At 29.4% G+C, this 17,519-nt stretch overlaps 1 protein-coding gene across 1 annotated transcript; it reads right to left on the reverse strand.

Moving 5' to 3' along the window:
- Window positions 1-1,477: 1,477 nt before the first annotated feature.
- LOC113855657 (proline-rich protein 4-like) lies at window positions 1,478-2,762 on the reverse strand. Its single transcript, XM_027487288.1, has 3 exons — window positions 2,642-2,762; window positions 2,133-2,455; window positions 1,478-1,928 (listed from the first exon to the last, which is right to left on the reverse strand). Exons 1-3 carry the CDS (start codon window positions 2,760-2,762, stop codon window positions 1,488-1,490), a joined length of 885 nt encoding a protein of 294 aa, XP_027343089.1. The 3' UTR covers window positions 1,478-1,487.
- Window positions 2,763-17,519: the final 14,757 nt, after the last annotated feature.

The following is a 17,519-nucleotide window of genomic DNA, read 5'->3' on the forward strand; positions in this document are numbered from 1 at the left end:
AATAGTTGCCATTCTCTCAAGTCTTTTCCATTTGGATTTCTTCCCAAAACCTAACTCATTGGCCATATGGGGTGTGAGAATTTGGAATATCTAACTGCTTTAGTTCCAGAGAGGGAGGGACAACTTGAGATTGAGCTTCTCACTTCTCTCCAATAATCACTACCTGAAGGAATGCACAGTAGAGTCTTCTCCCAAGTTTAAAGGAACTCCAAGTATGGAGTTGTCCAGAAATTGAGTCAATTCCAAAAGGGTGTTTTCCTGTTAATTTGGAATCACTCAAGATCAGGGATTGTGAGAAACTCTTTGCAAACCGAATGGATTGGAATATGTCATGTCTGGCCTCTCTTGTGCACTTTTCTGTTGAGGGAAAATGTGAAGATGTGGAGTCCTTTCCAGAGGAAGGTTTGCTGCCTCCCACCCTTACTCAACTAGAGATTCAAGGATTATCAAATCTCAAAACTTTGGTCACCAAAGAGCTTCAACACCTCACTGCACTCAAGAAATTACAGATACTTGACTGTTGTAAACTTGAGTCAAAAGGAGAAGGTACATTGCCTGTCTCTACTGCTGATCTTGACATCTGGAAGTGTCCTTTATTGCAAGAACATTGGGAAAGGGAGAACAGCCCCAAGATTTCTAAACCTAGCATTTGGATCAGTGACAGACATATTAAATTGGATGAGCAGCTGAATTTGTGACAGATACATTCAATAAATGATGATTCCATACTGTTTCTGCTCTTTCTTTTTGGTGTTAGCTCAGGGATGCAATAGGGGCACCGAGAGGATTTTTCTGAGTCTAGTGAACATGTTCACTGGATGATTTAAATGAGTACTTGGTGTGGAAGCATGTGATTTATTTTTATTTTTATTATGTACTGATTTGTCTCCTTAATTTTTGTAGCTAGGACAGATTTGTTGCCTGTAAATCCTGTTAGCTTTTATTAAATCAACCTTATATTTTGTAACTAGAACCTGTACAATTAGAAATAATATTCAAATTTCCATGTACAGTTGGCCTTTTTCTAATCATAGCTTATATAGAAAAGAAACATTTAGAGTGGCTATAAAAGTTTAATTAAAATATTTATACTGTTATCAGTGTTTAAAGTGTGCTGATGGAGTTGCACCTTCTCAGTTGCGATAACTGCATCTACAATTGTGGTGTGCAATGGCAGCATTTGTACGCAATAGACCGCATTAAACATGTAATGCGATTACAACCACATTTTTTTATATATCAACCAGAGTATTATGATTTTTTGTAAGTTACCAGTACCCTTACTCAAAATGTAGTCACACAAAACTAAATTAATTACAAACTTTAGCTTCATTCCCATACAAAATCCAAAATTGGTAAAATAGAATATTATGCAAACTCAAATACAACTAATCTTGATATATAGGCGTTTCCAAATCCCATGTAAAGGGCTTTCAAATTGGAGTATATAACTTCACAAGGATGAGAAAGTGTAGGAAGTGAAATTCTTATGGAGCTGGAATTGGCTTGTGAACTGGCAAAGGTGGTATGGGATTAGTTACTACTGGAATAGGTAGAGGTTTTTTCTCTATTGGGAATGGCTTTGGAACAGGCTTGAATTCTGGTATAGGAATGGGCTTTACAATTGGAACAGGCATAGGTAATGGTTTCATTACTGGAATAGGTAGAGGCTTTTCCACTATTGGAAATGGCTTCGGGACAGGTTTGAACACTGGGATAGGAAATGGCTTCGGGACAGGTTTAAACACTGGAATAGGAAATGGCTTCGGGACAGGTTTAAACACTGGAATAGGAAATGGCTTAACAATTGGAATAGGCTTAGGTACTGGATTAATGACTGGAATAGGTAGAGGCTTTTTTACTATTGGAAATGGCTTTGGGATAGGTTTGAACACTGGAATAGGAATTGGCTTAACAATTGGAACAGGCTTAGGTAATGGTTTAATTACTGGAATAGGTAGAGGCTTTTTCACTATTGGAAATGGCTTTGGAGCAGGCTTGAACACTGGAATGGGTTTTGGCTTTGGAACAGGCTTAACAATTGGAATTGGCTTTGGCATAGGCTTCTTAACCACTGGAGTAGGTACAGGTGTTTTGGCTATTGGACATGGCTTTGGCTTTGGCTTTTCAACAATAGGAGATGGCTTTGGCACTGGTTTAACAATAGGAATTGGCTTTGGTATGGGCTTAACAACTGGAATCCACTTTGGAATAGGTTTCTGGAAAACTGGAAACGGCTTTGGTATAGGTTTGACAACTGGAAACACCTTCGGTATAGGCTTAAAAAATGGATCTGGTAGAGGCTTATTCTCTATTGGAAATGGCTTTGGTATAGGCTTCTTATAAACTGGAAATATTGGTGGAAAAAATGCTTTAAATTTTGCGTCATCATTGTGATCTTCTACTCCTGTTGACTTTCTATCCAATGGCTTGCCATCAGTGTTCACCTCTAATCCTGCAAAATAAAAATATAGAATATCACAATGTATACATGTATGTAACAATTGTACTTAGTTGTTGTAGCTCAGGCTGAGAATGGAGGTAAATCATGTAATGTTACTATTGCTACCTAGCTATGGTACTTATTTTGTACAACAAAAAAGCAAAATTATCTACATGCAAATAGGATCAGACCACCAACCTGTAGAGGCTTCATTAGTAGTTAAAGCAGAAGAATATGCAAAACAGAAGCATAGAAGAAGCAACAGGGGCACCCAGCAGCACAACACAGGTGCCTTTTGAGAAGTTGAACTCTTCGTCATTGTGAAAACACCAATGCCACACCAGCCACCAATGTATGGCAATGAAAGTTGAAAAGAGAAATATTCTAGATGAGGGCTTGAGTTGGTGTAGCTGCATAAGATTTGTGTTATATATAATGGTTTGGCTAGCTTAGGATTGTGGTACTTTAAGTTGTTCATCTGCTATTAGCCTATTACTCTTTCTAGTTAATAGTATGAGGTTGTAGGTTAATTTATTGCCCAGTTAGTTGGTGGGATTTATGTTAACTTAGGGATCAATGGCTACCGGCACCGGCTTTGTTGCTCAAATGGTATCTCTTCCAATAAATGAACTTCCCAATTGAGCAATTGTTTTTGGTAATTATTGTTGGGAGACAATGAATTGAATTAATATCTATCAGTATGGTTGATTGTGATGTTGTAAAACACAATAACCTTAACTAATGCTTATGATCTTTTACATTACAGCCCAGTGAATTATATTATATGCCAGTTAACAATTAAAACCTTTTAAATTTCTTATTATTATTCTTATATAATTTCTTCATGTATTTTATCATTAAGATACCTTATACTTGATCGTACTACAAATGCTTTGATTAAATGCTGTTAATTTTGGTAACGATATGATTGATTGGCCAAATACTTCTCGGTGTTGATTACACACCGGCTATAAAAGCTGTTCTTAATTTGTGAAAAAAGTCCATGTGTTATAAAATGTGTTTTTTTTATTTTATTTCATGAAAGTTATGTTTGGGTTAGAGAAAGAAGGATTTGACTTTTCAAAGTGATGATTTATAAAGTAAAAAAGTAAGAAATTATTTATTATTGATTTAACATTGATTATATTTATTTCTTATTTTGCATATTGAACAAAATTTAATTGTAATTTTTTATATGTATTTTTATTTTAAATTAAAATTAGAATTGACCAAAGTATTTTACTTGAAAAGTAGTTAGTCCAAACTGAAAAAAAAGTCAGTTAGTTACTTAGCACGTATAGGACCTGTTTGTCTGTCTATAAGTAATAATCGATTTTGCAGAAAGTGAAAATATCCACTACGGTCAACATGCATTGAAAGGTATGTACATTTTTTAACCGTTGATTTCCTTATATCTATTTGATAAATGGATAAACAAAACATGCAAGCATGCTATTAATTTAGTTAAAAAAACATTTTCCAAAAAGAATAACTTCTGGCTATATTTTTACTATACTTTGATTATAATTTTATAGAGAAAAATAAAATAAAATGATTTTAGTACCTTTATAAAATGAAATAAAAAATGGACACTACTAAAAATTAGAGATGTAAGTCAATACAAGGACAATTAATATATGGATTCGTGTAATTAATTTGAAGAGGACAAGTTATGTTACTAGAAACTTTAGAACTGTGCAATTCTTCTAGGATCTTATTAGTAAAACTTCAATAAATAAATATATGTATATAGATTTCTTGAATGTTACAGGGGAATAAAATTTTTGCATCCACTGTATAAAATTTTGTCGACATGATTAAAATATAGATTATATATTATTAGACTTGGCAGTCGTAAAGAAAGTGAAACCTGTGTTATTTGTTGAAATAAAAATTCAGATGATATAACTTTTGTTTTTTGTTTTTTGTTTTTTAATTTTTTACTAATACTTTATATTTTTGTAATATTTTATAAAAAAATTATTTAAAAATATAATTTTAATATTTTTCAAAAAAAATATTGTATGAATATCTTTAATAAAAAATAATTTAAGAAAAGTATATTTTTAAGAAAAATATTTTACTCATTTTATAAAATATGGTTTTAATTTTTATATTTTAATTTTTAATTATAATTTCTTACTAAAAATAAATTTTAATTGTAAAAAATTGAAGAAAATTATTATAATTTAATATCAAAATTTAATAGTATATGTGAATACAAACATTTTTAATTTTTAATATATATATAAAGTCAAAAAGTCAAATAAATATTTTTAAAAATTATATTAATTTTGATAAAAAGTAATTTTGTTATTTGAATAGAATTTATATCTTGTTTTATTATTATTTTTTTATCTCAAACATTGAACATGATGACACATAATATGAAGATAAAGGTATATCTTTCTCTCATCTTATCTTTATCCAACTTATATTTTATTATTTTTTATTTTATATATCATATTCTTTAAATGAGCTCTAAATATCAAATCAATTGAAAAACTTAATTAGGTCATATAATGAAACAATTTTTAAGAATTCAATATTTCACTCATAGTTATATAGTTAAGCAAAAAATGTTTGAGTCATGGACCATCCATAAACATACTTTATTTGATGTTATTATTTGTAAATTTAATTAGGATTTAAGATTGATTTTATTAGAATTTATGATTTATTGTGATATATTTTAGTTTATTTAAATTTATTATTCTTAGAATATTTTCTTCTATTAGAATGAAGATTCTATTGTGTTACAAGAATTTATTTTAGCTTACACTAAGGTTTGATATTATTATAATTTATTTTATACTTTTAGGATTTGTTCCCTCATACTTGTCTTTTATCGTTTTTCCTTTTATATATATATATATATATATATATATATATATATATATATATATATATGAAGCTATATAATTCAGAATAATAAAGATAAATGAAATTAGATGTTTTTATTCCTAAATTGTGAGATATTTTATTTTAGTTATTAGGCAAAAAATTAATATAATTATATTAGGCAACTTGTGACAATCGACTTATGCCTTATCATTCGCTTTTTCATCTCTTTTTCTAAGTGTGATACAAATATCATTTTTTAAACTTAAATATTGAGGCAATTCATTTTACATTTCATATCAATAATGCAAAAGAAGAGGCTAACCATGATAGTTCCTTATAGTTTGGGGAGGAGTTATGAGATGCATAGATGAAGGGTTTTTTTTTTTTATGTAAGTTGAGTTGTTTATTGTTGTATAGGGATGATGTACTTTTGGGATGGTTAGTTATGATTTTTGTGAAATAATGGAGTAACTTGAGCATAGTTGAGAATGTAAGAAATGAACTAGCAAAAATGAAGGATTTACACTCAAACATTATCTGAATCAAATACAATATTAAAATAAAGAGCTCAAAATTAGACTCAGAGATCAAGCAACAATATTTTGTAAATACACCAAAGTAAAAGCTCCAAAACAACAAGCAATCACAACAAGGTCCCTCATTGTCAATAAACTACTAATATAAAAGTTTCCTCTGTCATGCTATCCCCACATCCTATATATCTCCAAATATTCTAACAAATTATCCTAAATAACTTTTGTCATGTTGGCATTCTCATCATCAAGGTCCTTCTTTCTTATAGTATATACTTTCCAAACCTTGGGCCTCGATGGCTCAATATTCAGAAACTCATCCACAAACTTATTAGGCCTCTTAGATTATATTAGTAATATATTTTATGAATTATGTAACTTACAACTTGACTTTAATTAAATTATTTACTATGATGATTGTTAATTATAAAAGATAGAATCAGCAGGGTATAATAATAAATACAATTAATAAGAAACATTTCCCTCTTCTTTTAGATAAATAAAAGAGTAGTTACTAAAATAGGGGTTACAATCTCTATCTTATTTTTACAGTCTTATGGCGATCAGTGTCGAATTTTGACCCTTAATGTGTGTTAGGAATGGAAGGAGAGCCTTTGTGTGAGGTCAATTAATATGAAACTTATAAGAATGTTGACAAACAAATATGCATTGATTGACATGAATATAAGGTGTGCTTAAATATGGATTTCTAAGGGAGGAGGAAGATGTTGAGTAAATTCACTATGTTGAGATCCAAAATTATTAATAAAGTATTTGACATATATCATGAGCATGTGTGAGAGAGAATAGTTGAGACTATAGTTCAGCACAGTTGTGGGATACTATGTGTCTGGGTTTTTGAAGAACTTTGGGAGTTGCTTAAGGGGTATGACTCAATGGCCCAAAGTAGCTCTCTGTGATTGAATCACATCTCTAGCAAACCCTTGTCAATCCTGACAGGATAACTATCACTAAGATCGTGGTAAGTCCACTATTGAATGATGCTCTTGAAGTATGTATTGTCGACAAATTATTTTATAAAATATATATGCTAGGATGTGATGTGGAGTAGGGAATAGAGTCTTCTGATACCTCTGATATTAAATGGTTGTGACTATGTTTTGAATGGTTGAGTTTCCCATGCATTACATCATATGATTAAACAAGATAGAAATTCATAAATGATCTGCATTACATCATATGATCAGGATTTTAAAGCCACAACAATCTCTAAAGAAAGAGAGTAAATTGGTTATTTTTAGATATCTCTCTAATGTCTATTCAACTTTACTTCATTAATTTGAGCTGAGTCCCAAAATGGAATGTCTATACTCCACGGAAGACATTTTTTCTATGCTTGTTTGCCAAATAAAAATTTAACAATTGAGAAACCATCAATCTTTCTTTGATTTTTAATTCTTCAAAATAATTTTGCAATAATTCTAATGTTTTACCTAAGGCTTTAGGGTATCCCCTTTTTTTTTGGAATTTGAACTAACATGTTTCCTTTTTGTACATTTTGAACTTTATTTTCTTACCTATTATCTTTTGTTTTAAGTTCACTATCCATAATTTTTATCTCAAACAATGCAATAATGGTAGTATCATATCAAGTAACTTTGACTGTCTCATTATTCAAGCAAATGAGAAAAATGCATGTATTTGGAAGCTTTATCTTGATATATGAATATCGTTGTAATGAACGGTCACAAAGATTGGATTGCAATTGGGGCAATATTTTGGGAAAAAAAAAGGTTTGGATTAAAGAAGAATAAATGCAATGGGGCAACTTTTTGTGGAATTAAAATAATTTTCCTTATGAAAGATGACAAAACCTTCTTTTTAAGAGTACAAATGGAAACAAGTTTGAAAATAAAAAATGTGATCATACTTATAAATTAGACCCCACTTGGACATCAAAAGATTGAATACATTATGCCACAAGGATTTCTTGATTAGACTTTACTTCTCCCAGATATGATAGTTGGGATCTCTTTAAAAAGAAAAATAAAGATGCAAAAAAAAAAAAGAAAAAAGGATGGAAAAAAAGGGAAAGATTCGATTGTTAGATTTGAAAAATACTAAAAAGGAAAAAGAAAAAAAGTTTCATGAAATAAAAACAAAAAAGGTTACCAAAAAGGATCTTAAATGCAAATTAAAAAAAAAAGATGTCTGCTAGGTTGAAAACTCAAAAGAACAACCTAGGCAAAAATAAGTGCAAAAGAAAAAAAAAAAAAGACTTGACTGCTAGATTTACTAAAAAGAAAAAAAAAGTAAAAAAAAAAAAAGGTTTCATGAAATAAAAAAAAATTACTGAAAGGGATCATAAATGAAAAGCATGACAAAAGCTTAAATTGGATCAATGAATGTGTTGAAATCCTTAATCTGGGACAATTGGCATGATATATTCAAATAGGGGCAATCGATAAGTGTCAAACCCTAAATTGGGATAAATGATATTCCAAGCTTTTCAAAATGGGGTAATTAATAATTTTGAGATGAAACGAATGAAATGACATGAATGCAAACTGAGGCAAAAGAGAGCCAATTGAAGTGCTTGACTTCAAACTGGATAATTAACAAGGCTTCAAGCTTGGTTAACCTACTTCTAAGCTGGTTAATAAGTGGTCAATATTTTTAACATGTGCAACTAGCATTGTTCAAAAAAACATTACTCCAGTATCATTGTAGTCATTCATTTTGATTCCATCCAACTATATGCATTTCATTCTTACCCCGCTATACATTACCCTCTTTGCAATGTGTTTCATCTCTCTCTTAAATAAATTGTTGATTTTCTTTGTTTTACATTAATTTATTTTACATTTTGATAAACATATATTAAAAGGAAACATGTGTCCATAGAAAAAAAAAAAAGAACATTGCAATTATTTTGATTTGTCTTGAGTTATAGAAAGTTCATTGGGTTCTTAATAAATACAACATAAGCATATCATCATTTTAGCTCACAGAATATTAGCAGAAGCTAATCCGAAAGCACGTTGGCCAATCATCTAGTCACAAGTCAAGCAAAAATAACCATGAGTCCTTCCTCATATTTGATTCATAAGGAGCGTGACTTTGTAAGGATGATGAGCTTCAAACTATTTGAAAATGAAAATACCTTGTTTTGCATCATTTTCTAACATAATCTTGATTTCTCATATTTGATTCATAGGGTGCGTGACTTTGTAAATATGATAGGTTTCAAACTATTTCAAAATAAAAATAATTTGTTAATATTCATTTTACATTCTTTACGTTTTTCATCATCTTGACATCTTGCATCATTGACATTATCATGCATCAATTAATTCAATTAGAATTGTCTTTCATAGTGCTTAGATAATCTTGATCTCTCAGGCATTTATAATTTTATCTTCATTATGCTTGTTGCACATGATAAACATTCATTTCATAAACTCACACTTGTTGCACATCATAAGATTTCTTGTTGTTCAAGTCCTTGTGCTCACTTCCTATTAAGGACACCATTTACTCCTAGTTCAAAGATCGTCTTATTGGTTCAAGTCCTTTATGTGTTTTTTCTTTCATCTGTATTAAAATGTTTTCCTTTTACAAATCTTGGTTTATCTAACCTAAAAACTTTTTCTTTTCTTATAAACCTACAAGATTTTTAATTTTCCTTTTAACTCTAAAATTTTTCTTTTGGCAAATCCCAATTTTTTTAACATGAAATATTTGTTCGTTTTGTAAAAAATAAACTAAATTTTTTTCTACCCCAAAAATCATTCCTCTTACAAAATTCTAAAGAATCTAATTTTTCTCCAACAACCTTTTTTTAATAATAAACCCTTTTGTTTTTTTTTTTTCGTAAACCTAAAAACTCTAATGTTCTTTTAACCCTAAAAACCTTCAGTCAAACCCTAAAAAAAATAAATCCAAATCCAAGAATTTTTATTTTTTTTTCTAACTCTGAGTATTACCTTTTTTACAAACCCTAAAAACAAACTATTTTTTTCTAACTCTAAATTATTCTTTTTTGCAAACCTTAAAAATAATATTTGTTTTTCTAACCCAAAATCATTCAATTTTTTTTTGTAAGGTCTAAAACAAACTATTTTTTTAACCCTAACAATTTTGCAAATTATAAAAATTTAATTTTTTCTAATCTTAAAAATTCTTTCTTTTCATAAATTCTAAAACTCCTAATTTCTTTGCATATCCTAACCTAAAAAAGAACTTATTTCCTAAATTGAATAAGAGTTATTTACTCATCATTTTTGTTTGTTCTTGTATTTGTTTATTTGTTCTGTATGTCTCTCGTTTGTTTCTTGTTTTGCGTGCAAAAATGTCATATTAAAAGTTATATCAATTTTTCATTATTAAAAATGGAGTCTTTTGAGTCCACGTAACGGCCAAGTAATTTTGATAGAGTGGAGGATCCACCTTCAACGTTGCTTGGATCGTAAGGGTTTATTGAGTAGCCGTGTGCTAACTTGAACCTTGTGCAGGAGTGGATTTACTTAAAAATAATAATAAAGAAAAATCAAGTTTTTCAAAAAAAACAAAAAAAGACAGAAAATCTTTGAAACTTATCCAAAATACAATTTTTGAAAAAGAACTACGTGGTAGCTTTGATTCCTACGTTACACACGGAGGATACATAGGAGCGAGAACCTGACCTGTCAAGTCTTTTTTTTTTTAATTTTTTTTCAGGTTCAAAATATTTTAAAATTATTTTAAACTAAGATTAATTTCTAGCACACATTTTTTAGAAAAATAAAAAACAAAAATTTTATTTTATTTTAAAATATAGAAAATAAAAAATAAAAAAATAAAGTGTTAAGATATGTTGTTTTACTATAATATTTCTTTAATACAAAAAAATAAAAAAAAAGAATAATATTTTTACAAATAACTCATTCCTTTAATTCAAATAATTTTTATTGTGTTTCCTTTTTTAAAAAAAATGAAATTAAAGTCTCTTAAAAAATTGGTAAAAATTAGAAATAAATCTAAAAATAGTAATAATAACAAATTTGAAAATAGTAAAAAAAAAGATATTAATTAGTTTCTCTTAGAGTGAAATAAATGTTTTTTAAAGTTAAAGTAAAATTTTGCACAATTAATTAGAAGGTAACCGTTTTAACCAACGGACGTCGTAAGGTGCTAATACCTTCCTTACACGTAAACGACTCCCGAGCCCAAATTTGGTTTTGAAGTTTTTTTTTTTTAATTAAAAGTTTTTCCAATGTTTTCTTTAATAAACTTTGGTGGCGACTCCTTGTCATCGCCCTCCCGTCGTGACCCCGGTTGCGACAATTATGTGTTGTGTTTCTGCATTTTTGCATTCTGCATTCATCAAAAAAGTATACAGCCATGTATATGACCGTGTAGATCACTGCCCAAAAATTCCCAAAAAAAAAAAAAAAAACTCTCACACAGAGATATACATGGTCAAGTACACGGCCATGTACATGACCATGTAGATCTCTGCCCAACAATTTTCAAAAACTACACGGGTGTGTATCTGAACGTGTAGATCTCTGTCCAAACTTAAAAGTGGCATAACTTTTTGCATACAGCTCCGATTTTTTATTGTAATATATGCATTTCATATAACTCGACGAGATCTATGCAATGGCAACGGGTCGGAGGCCGGTTGGTGGTTTTTGAAAAAAAAATTATTTCTTTTCATTCTAATTTAGATATTATGGCTCATAGAACTTTTTATATGGCTGATCATAGAAGACTAAAGAACAAGCTAGATAATTTAGCTTCTTTGATCGAGCAGTTGACATTGTCACAAATGGCTACAATGTTGTGTGAAATTTGTACTTCACCTGAACATCATACTGATTTCTGTCCTACATTGCATGAGCTTGCAGGTTAGATGAATAATTCAAACTTGGGATGGGGTAATTTTACACAGCAACAATATCAACCCCCACCACAAACTGCTGCACCTTCCAAGAATGAGCCTTCCTTGGAAGAGTTGATGATAGAAATGGCAATTAACGATATGAATTTTCAGCTAAGAACAGAAGCATCCATTCAAAACTTCGAAAATCAGATTGGACAGTTGGCTTCCACTTTGAATCAATTGCAAACTCAAGGTCCTAGTAATCTTTCTGCACAACCAGTTGTTGATCCAGAAAATGTTACTTTGAGTTTAAGAAAGACCATTCAAAACCCGCAAGAGCAGTAACCAACAGATGAAGATCTCAATGCTACTGCTCCAGCAAGTGATTGTAGCCTAGCAAGTGTAGAATTTGCTCCTATTGCTCATGCCACTTCTACCAATGCAGCAGAAAATTTTGAGCAACCTGTTCCTCTTCCATTTCATTTGGTTTTACATGATAATTTGTTGAATGATGTAGTTGATTATAATTTAGCTGAGTTTTCTGAATTTTCATATTGTATTAATTATCCTAATTCTTTTACTTGCGATGCATGTAATAATTCTGCAAAATGTAGCATCTGTGTTGAGATTGATATGTATGTTTATGGTGATTTAGATGCAGCTATTGCAGATTCTGAAAAAATAAATCATGATGCATCTGCTGCAGATTCAGCTCCAATTTTTACATTGCCTCATTCTCTAACGCTGCTTCCTGCATCTGAGTTGAAGCTATTTCCTAAGCAATTGAAGTATGGATACTACATTACTATATATCCAAGAGTACAACAGCTAAAGTATAGCAAGAGTATACAATATTCTGCACATCAAGACAATTAAGAATATGAAAAGAAGCTCATTGAGTTTATCAAACAGTTAGAAGTCTCTCCATGGTTATTTCTTCCATGTTTCCAATTAAATAAAGTGCTGCAAATTTATGAGAAAAAGGAGGAATATCTAGGGATATAACTGAAACCGCTGCCATCAAAAGTATCTCCTAGAATTAAAGATCATAAGGCGTCAAGCTAGTGACGTTAAAAGAACGTTGTGTGAGAGGCAACTCACAGTTATTTTATTTTTATTTTATTTTTTTTAGAAGTTTTCAATTTATTTTCTGTATTCAATAATGGTCTTGCATTTGAGTTGTGATAATTCATGAAGTTGCTACTCATCTTTGATGCATAAACACTTCATGTTGCACGTTACCTTATTATTTCACACGCGTTTCTGCATAATTCTAAATTTTGCAGTGGGAGAACACAAATTTTGGAGACCATTGAGGACATACCCTTGGAGACCATTAAGGAGGTTTGCTTGCTAGCGGCCACTTATGCTTGAATAGGGAGTTTCACTTTTCCTTTCCTTACTACATTTTACTTATATTTTCATTATACATTACATTGAGGACAATGTAAAGTTGAAGTGTGGGGGAGAGAGTAATAGGTTTCTATTATTTAGCATTGTTTTGTTTTGTTTTCCTTTGTTGAATTGGAAGTTAAGTTAAGGCATTAGTCATTAGAGAGGATAGAGTTCCTACATGATTTTATTTTTGCTTCGTCCTCTTAATATATGCAAATTGGGTGATTGATTTTGATTTGTATGATTGAGTATGTTAGAATTTACCTTTGTGAGCTTTTGAGCCTTATTTTTGGATGGTTGAAATTCATGTCATTCTTTTCTTTCTTGTGTGCTTTCCCTCTTAGATTTTGTCATTCTAGAACTTGTTTTGATTCTTCTTTGAGTCTACAATTTTCATATGCAATTATGAACATGATAGAGACATTTCTTTCAAATTTTTACCCACTTGGCCATATACCTTACCTTGCATTTTGCCCTTTGTTTAGCCCCTTTGGGTCTTATTGACAATTCTTTGGCTTCTAGCACATTATAAGCTTTAAGTGAAAAACCATGTTATACCTAACCTTAGGGAATAGGGAGTGCATTGGTTTCATTAATGTTATTACATTTCAAGTGTGGGGGTTTGGAAAGAATGCAAGAAGAGAAAAAAATGAAGAAAAAGAAAAAAAAAAGAGAAAAATAAATAAATAATAAAAAAAAATTACAAAGAAAATAGGAAATTTTGATGAAGGGAAAAGGAAGTCCAAGGAGAATAAATATATGTTATGGCTTAATTTGTCTAAGAACCAATGTTATTCCTATTCTCTTTGGTTGTATCTTGTCATATCCTCATATTTCCCTACCCTTACCTTAGCCCCATTACAACTATTGAATAAAGTCCTCTTGATTTGTGTTTGCATATGATTGTAAGTAGTGGAGAAGTAGAAGATTAACAAGCTTATGGTAATGCATTATCTTTTGAGGTGACTTGAGTGAAACACTTTGAACCATACACTTGAGAGTTGAGTTGTATACACTATCTTGTGAGATCTTTCATGCTTGATCTATACACTTTGAATGATATTGCTTGGCTTGCATTTTTGAGAGGTTGGGAGTTGGATGTTTGATTGTTGTAGAACTCTTGATGCTTTATTTGATCTTGTGTCCCTAAGTTCAGCACTTCTAAGAATTCATTGGAGAATTTGTTTATTTGTTTTGATTATTCTATGATTTTTTAGGTTACATGTTTTTATTTGCTTGATTGTGTCTTACATGAGGACATGCAAGAGCTAAGTGTGGGGGAATTTGATCAATTGGATTTTTATAACATTATTTCCTCTAATTCCTAGCTCATTAATCCTCTTTTGTGCCTAATTGATTGAATTGGATCATTTTATGATGTTTGAATTTTATTTGGGCTTTATTTAATTTTTTCAGTATTTGGCAAATTCTGATATTGTTTTGGTTTTTGGACCATATCTTGAGTTGTAGAACTCCTTTCATTGTGATTCTTGATTTCTAGGAAAGCTAAGAGAAACGTTCACAATTCCTATAAGAGGTCAGAACCAATTCTGATGATAAGAAGCTAAAACTGGCCTGGAAAAAGTCAAAATGCTGCAGTCACGGATCCTGAGCAAGGTGCAGTATTTGGGCCATATCTCAGTCCACAGACATCCGATTAAGGCCATTCCAGTGGAGTTTTGAAGCTGACATCCAAGGCTACAATTGTCCTTCAGGCCACGAACCAAAATGAGGCCGTTTTCATAGCCGAAAAAATGGAACAAAGTGACGAACGGAATTTTGAATTTTGAATTTAATTTTTTGGCTCTTCTCTTCTCTTCTCCTCTCTCTCTTCTCCTCTCTCTCTCTCAGCCCCTCTCACCTTTACAACTTGTTGTTTTCCCCCATTAATGGAGTCTTAGATTTCCATCTAATTGAAGGATTAAAAGGGATATGACACTCTTGAGGATTGGTCTCACATTAGCATAAATTCAATAACAAATTTGGTTTCATCTCTTCCTTATTTTCTCCTTTTGCTAATTATATTTTCGAATTGAATTTATTTGTTTGGATTGATGATTATGCATCTAGTTGATTACATATTATTCGATTGATGTATGTAATTCAGTTTTAAGGAACGTGAATTAAATTTTTAGGTTTGAGATCTAAGATTAATGGCATTGGTGAATTAAATTAACACAAATCAATTAAGTTTTAGAGGTTTCTAAACTTTGAGCGAATTGTATGTTAATCGAATGCATGAGAGTTCTCGTGTGAATGCTTAATTTGAATTGAGGTTTCATTCGAATTTAATTTTAATCACTAATTTGTTGTTTGATGCATCTTCTTGGAATCCGGTGATAGAGTGGTCGTAGTTCTTCTAAATTCTTGGATTAGAGTTTTTAATTATTTTTAACTTTTGATTCTAATTAGTTATTCTATAAATCAAACCTCCTCTAAAAATTTTATAATCGTATAACGTTATCATTGTTGGGAGACGACTCGGATTGCACCTCTTACTACATAATTTTTATGCAATTTAGTTTTTATTAATTTATCCGAGAGCGACACTCACGATCACTGTTATGATTTTATTAATTTTGTATTGAAAATAATATTATTTACTATGTTGGCGCTAGAATCTATAGAATTATTGAAAACGAGATTGCTCACCCTTACAATCATTTTTCAAGAATTTAAAATGAAAGATGGTTCGCTCTAGGATCATATTCTTAGTGGTGCTATAAGGAGGAATCTACTATGTAGGCTTTAAATTGTATTAAAGTTCTAAAAGTTTTGATTAAGCCTTAGTTAGAATTAAATTTCTGATATGTAAATAATATATGTTAAATTTAAACATTGAGAGGTTTGATAGGATTTATTGTAAATAATAATTTATATTATATTTGTAATATTCATCACTTAATTTCATCAATCCTATTACTTTTATGTTAAATTTTTAAATTGTGAAAAATGCATTTCTAATATTTTAGCAAAGTATTATAAAAGAATTCATCTTTAAGAAAGTTTCAATGTTATTGCATTTTTATACTACTCATTTTATCATATAATTGATTTTTTTTCTTTTCGCATATTTATATTTCAAGAACTAAATAAAATCAAGTTATTCTTTCGTTTTACAATAAAAATTATTTATTTTTACAATTAAAAAAAGTAAGGTGTTATAGATAATATTAAATATTTAATTTTATTTTTATAACTTTATTATTATTATTATTTATTTATTTATTTATTTGTTCATTGATATTATCATCTTTATCATATTTTATTTCTATATAAAGTTGATATTATTTTATTAGTAAATTATGTTCAAGAAAAATTATAAGCAAACATAATGAATAAATAAATAAAATAATTGCATCAATTTATGATCCTATCATATAATTACTCTATGATCATGTATTATAAATTGATAAAATTTATCTGTACCTAAGTTATCGAAGCTTTATATGATATTAATTTATCATTTATTATCTCTAATTAATTAGGTAATTATCTTAATAATCAACCAAGAGACATTTCTTCTTTAATTACTAGTATATTAATCGATTAATTTAAATTGAAGTTATTTTATTGATACAACAATTTATAATATTAATGTATAGCACCTCTATTTTTATGTATTATAAACTGTCAAAATTTATGTGTACCAACATTACCTTAAGTTTATATACCATCAATATTTTATTTTATTATTATTATTATTATTATCTTTTTTTAAAAAAATTGACTTCTAAAATTAATTAATTACATGTTTTTTTTATTGAAATTTATCATCACGAATATTTTAATTATATTAATGCAACAATTTATATCAGTATTATATAGCGTCTGTGCGTTTATATGCTTTAAATCGTTAACACTCTTGTGTACCAACATTACTTTTATTCTTATGCAATATAAATTTATCAAAGAAAGTGTTAATCTATTTATTAAATAATTATATTCTTTTCATTAAATGGAATTCATTTCATATGTTAAATTTTCTTAAGTTATATTTTAAATTTTGATAAATTAAATAACTAAATTTATGTTTACTTAGTTTTATTTCTTTATTTTATTATACAAATTTTTATAACATCGATATGTAATTTACATTGCCTTCAATTATCCAATAAATTATAAGGGATCTATATATAACTTACGTTATATTAAATTATCTTTCAATATGAATCTTCAAGTTCAAGAATAAATTTAAACCCTTTTTATTTATTTATTTACAAATATTTTACTGATTTGTAATGTAGTCGTGTGATCTCCTTTCACCTTCTGTATTTCTTATCATAAGATACGTGTACAACCGCGTCATCTTGTATCATAAATATTACAATTTTATAAAAATATTTTTAATTAAAATGAACTTTCTTTTTACTATATTTAATTTAATTAACTAATTTTGTAATCTTTTAAATAAAATTATGTGACTTTAAGTTGCCCATTACTCTTGGGGATACGTAGGAGCAGAAATCGAACCTAT

The sequence above is a fragment of the Abrus precatorius genome, unplaced genomic scaffold (assembly GCF_003935025.1).
Source record: "Abrus precatorius isolate BTA unplaced genomic scaffold, Abrus_2018 Scaffold11, whole genome shotgun sequence".
Taxonomy (NCBI): domain Eukaryota; kingdom Viridiplantae; phylum Streptophyta; class Magnoliopsida; order Fabales; family Fabaceae; genus Abrus; species Abrus precatorius.

Bases quoted from the DNA above. Each gene is read 5' to 3' on its own strand.
- LOC113855657 (XM_027487288.1), bottom strand. From the start codon at position 2,762: ATGACGAAGAGTTCAACTTCTCAAAAGGCACCTGTGTTGTGCTGCTGG. The intron at 2,456-2,641 runs GTTGGTGGTCTG...TTTATTTTGCAG, and splicing joins TACTAATGAAGCCTCTACAG to GATTAGAGGTGAACACTGAT. The intron at 1,929-2,132 runs GTTGAAAAGCCA...CCATTACCTAAG, and splicing joins TGCCAAAGCCATCTCCTATT to CCTGTTCCAATTGTTAAGCC.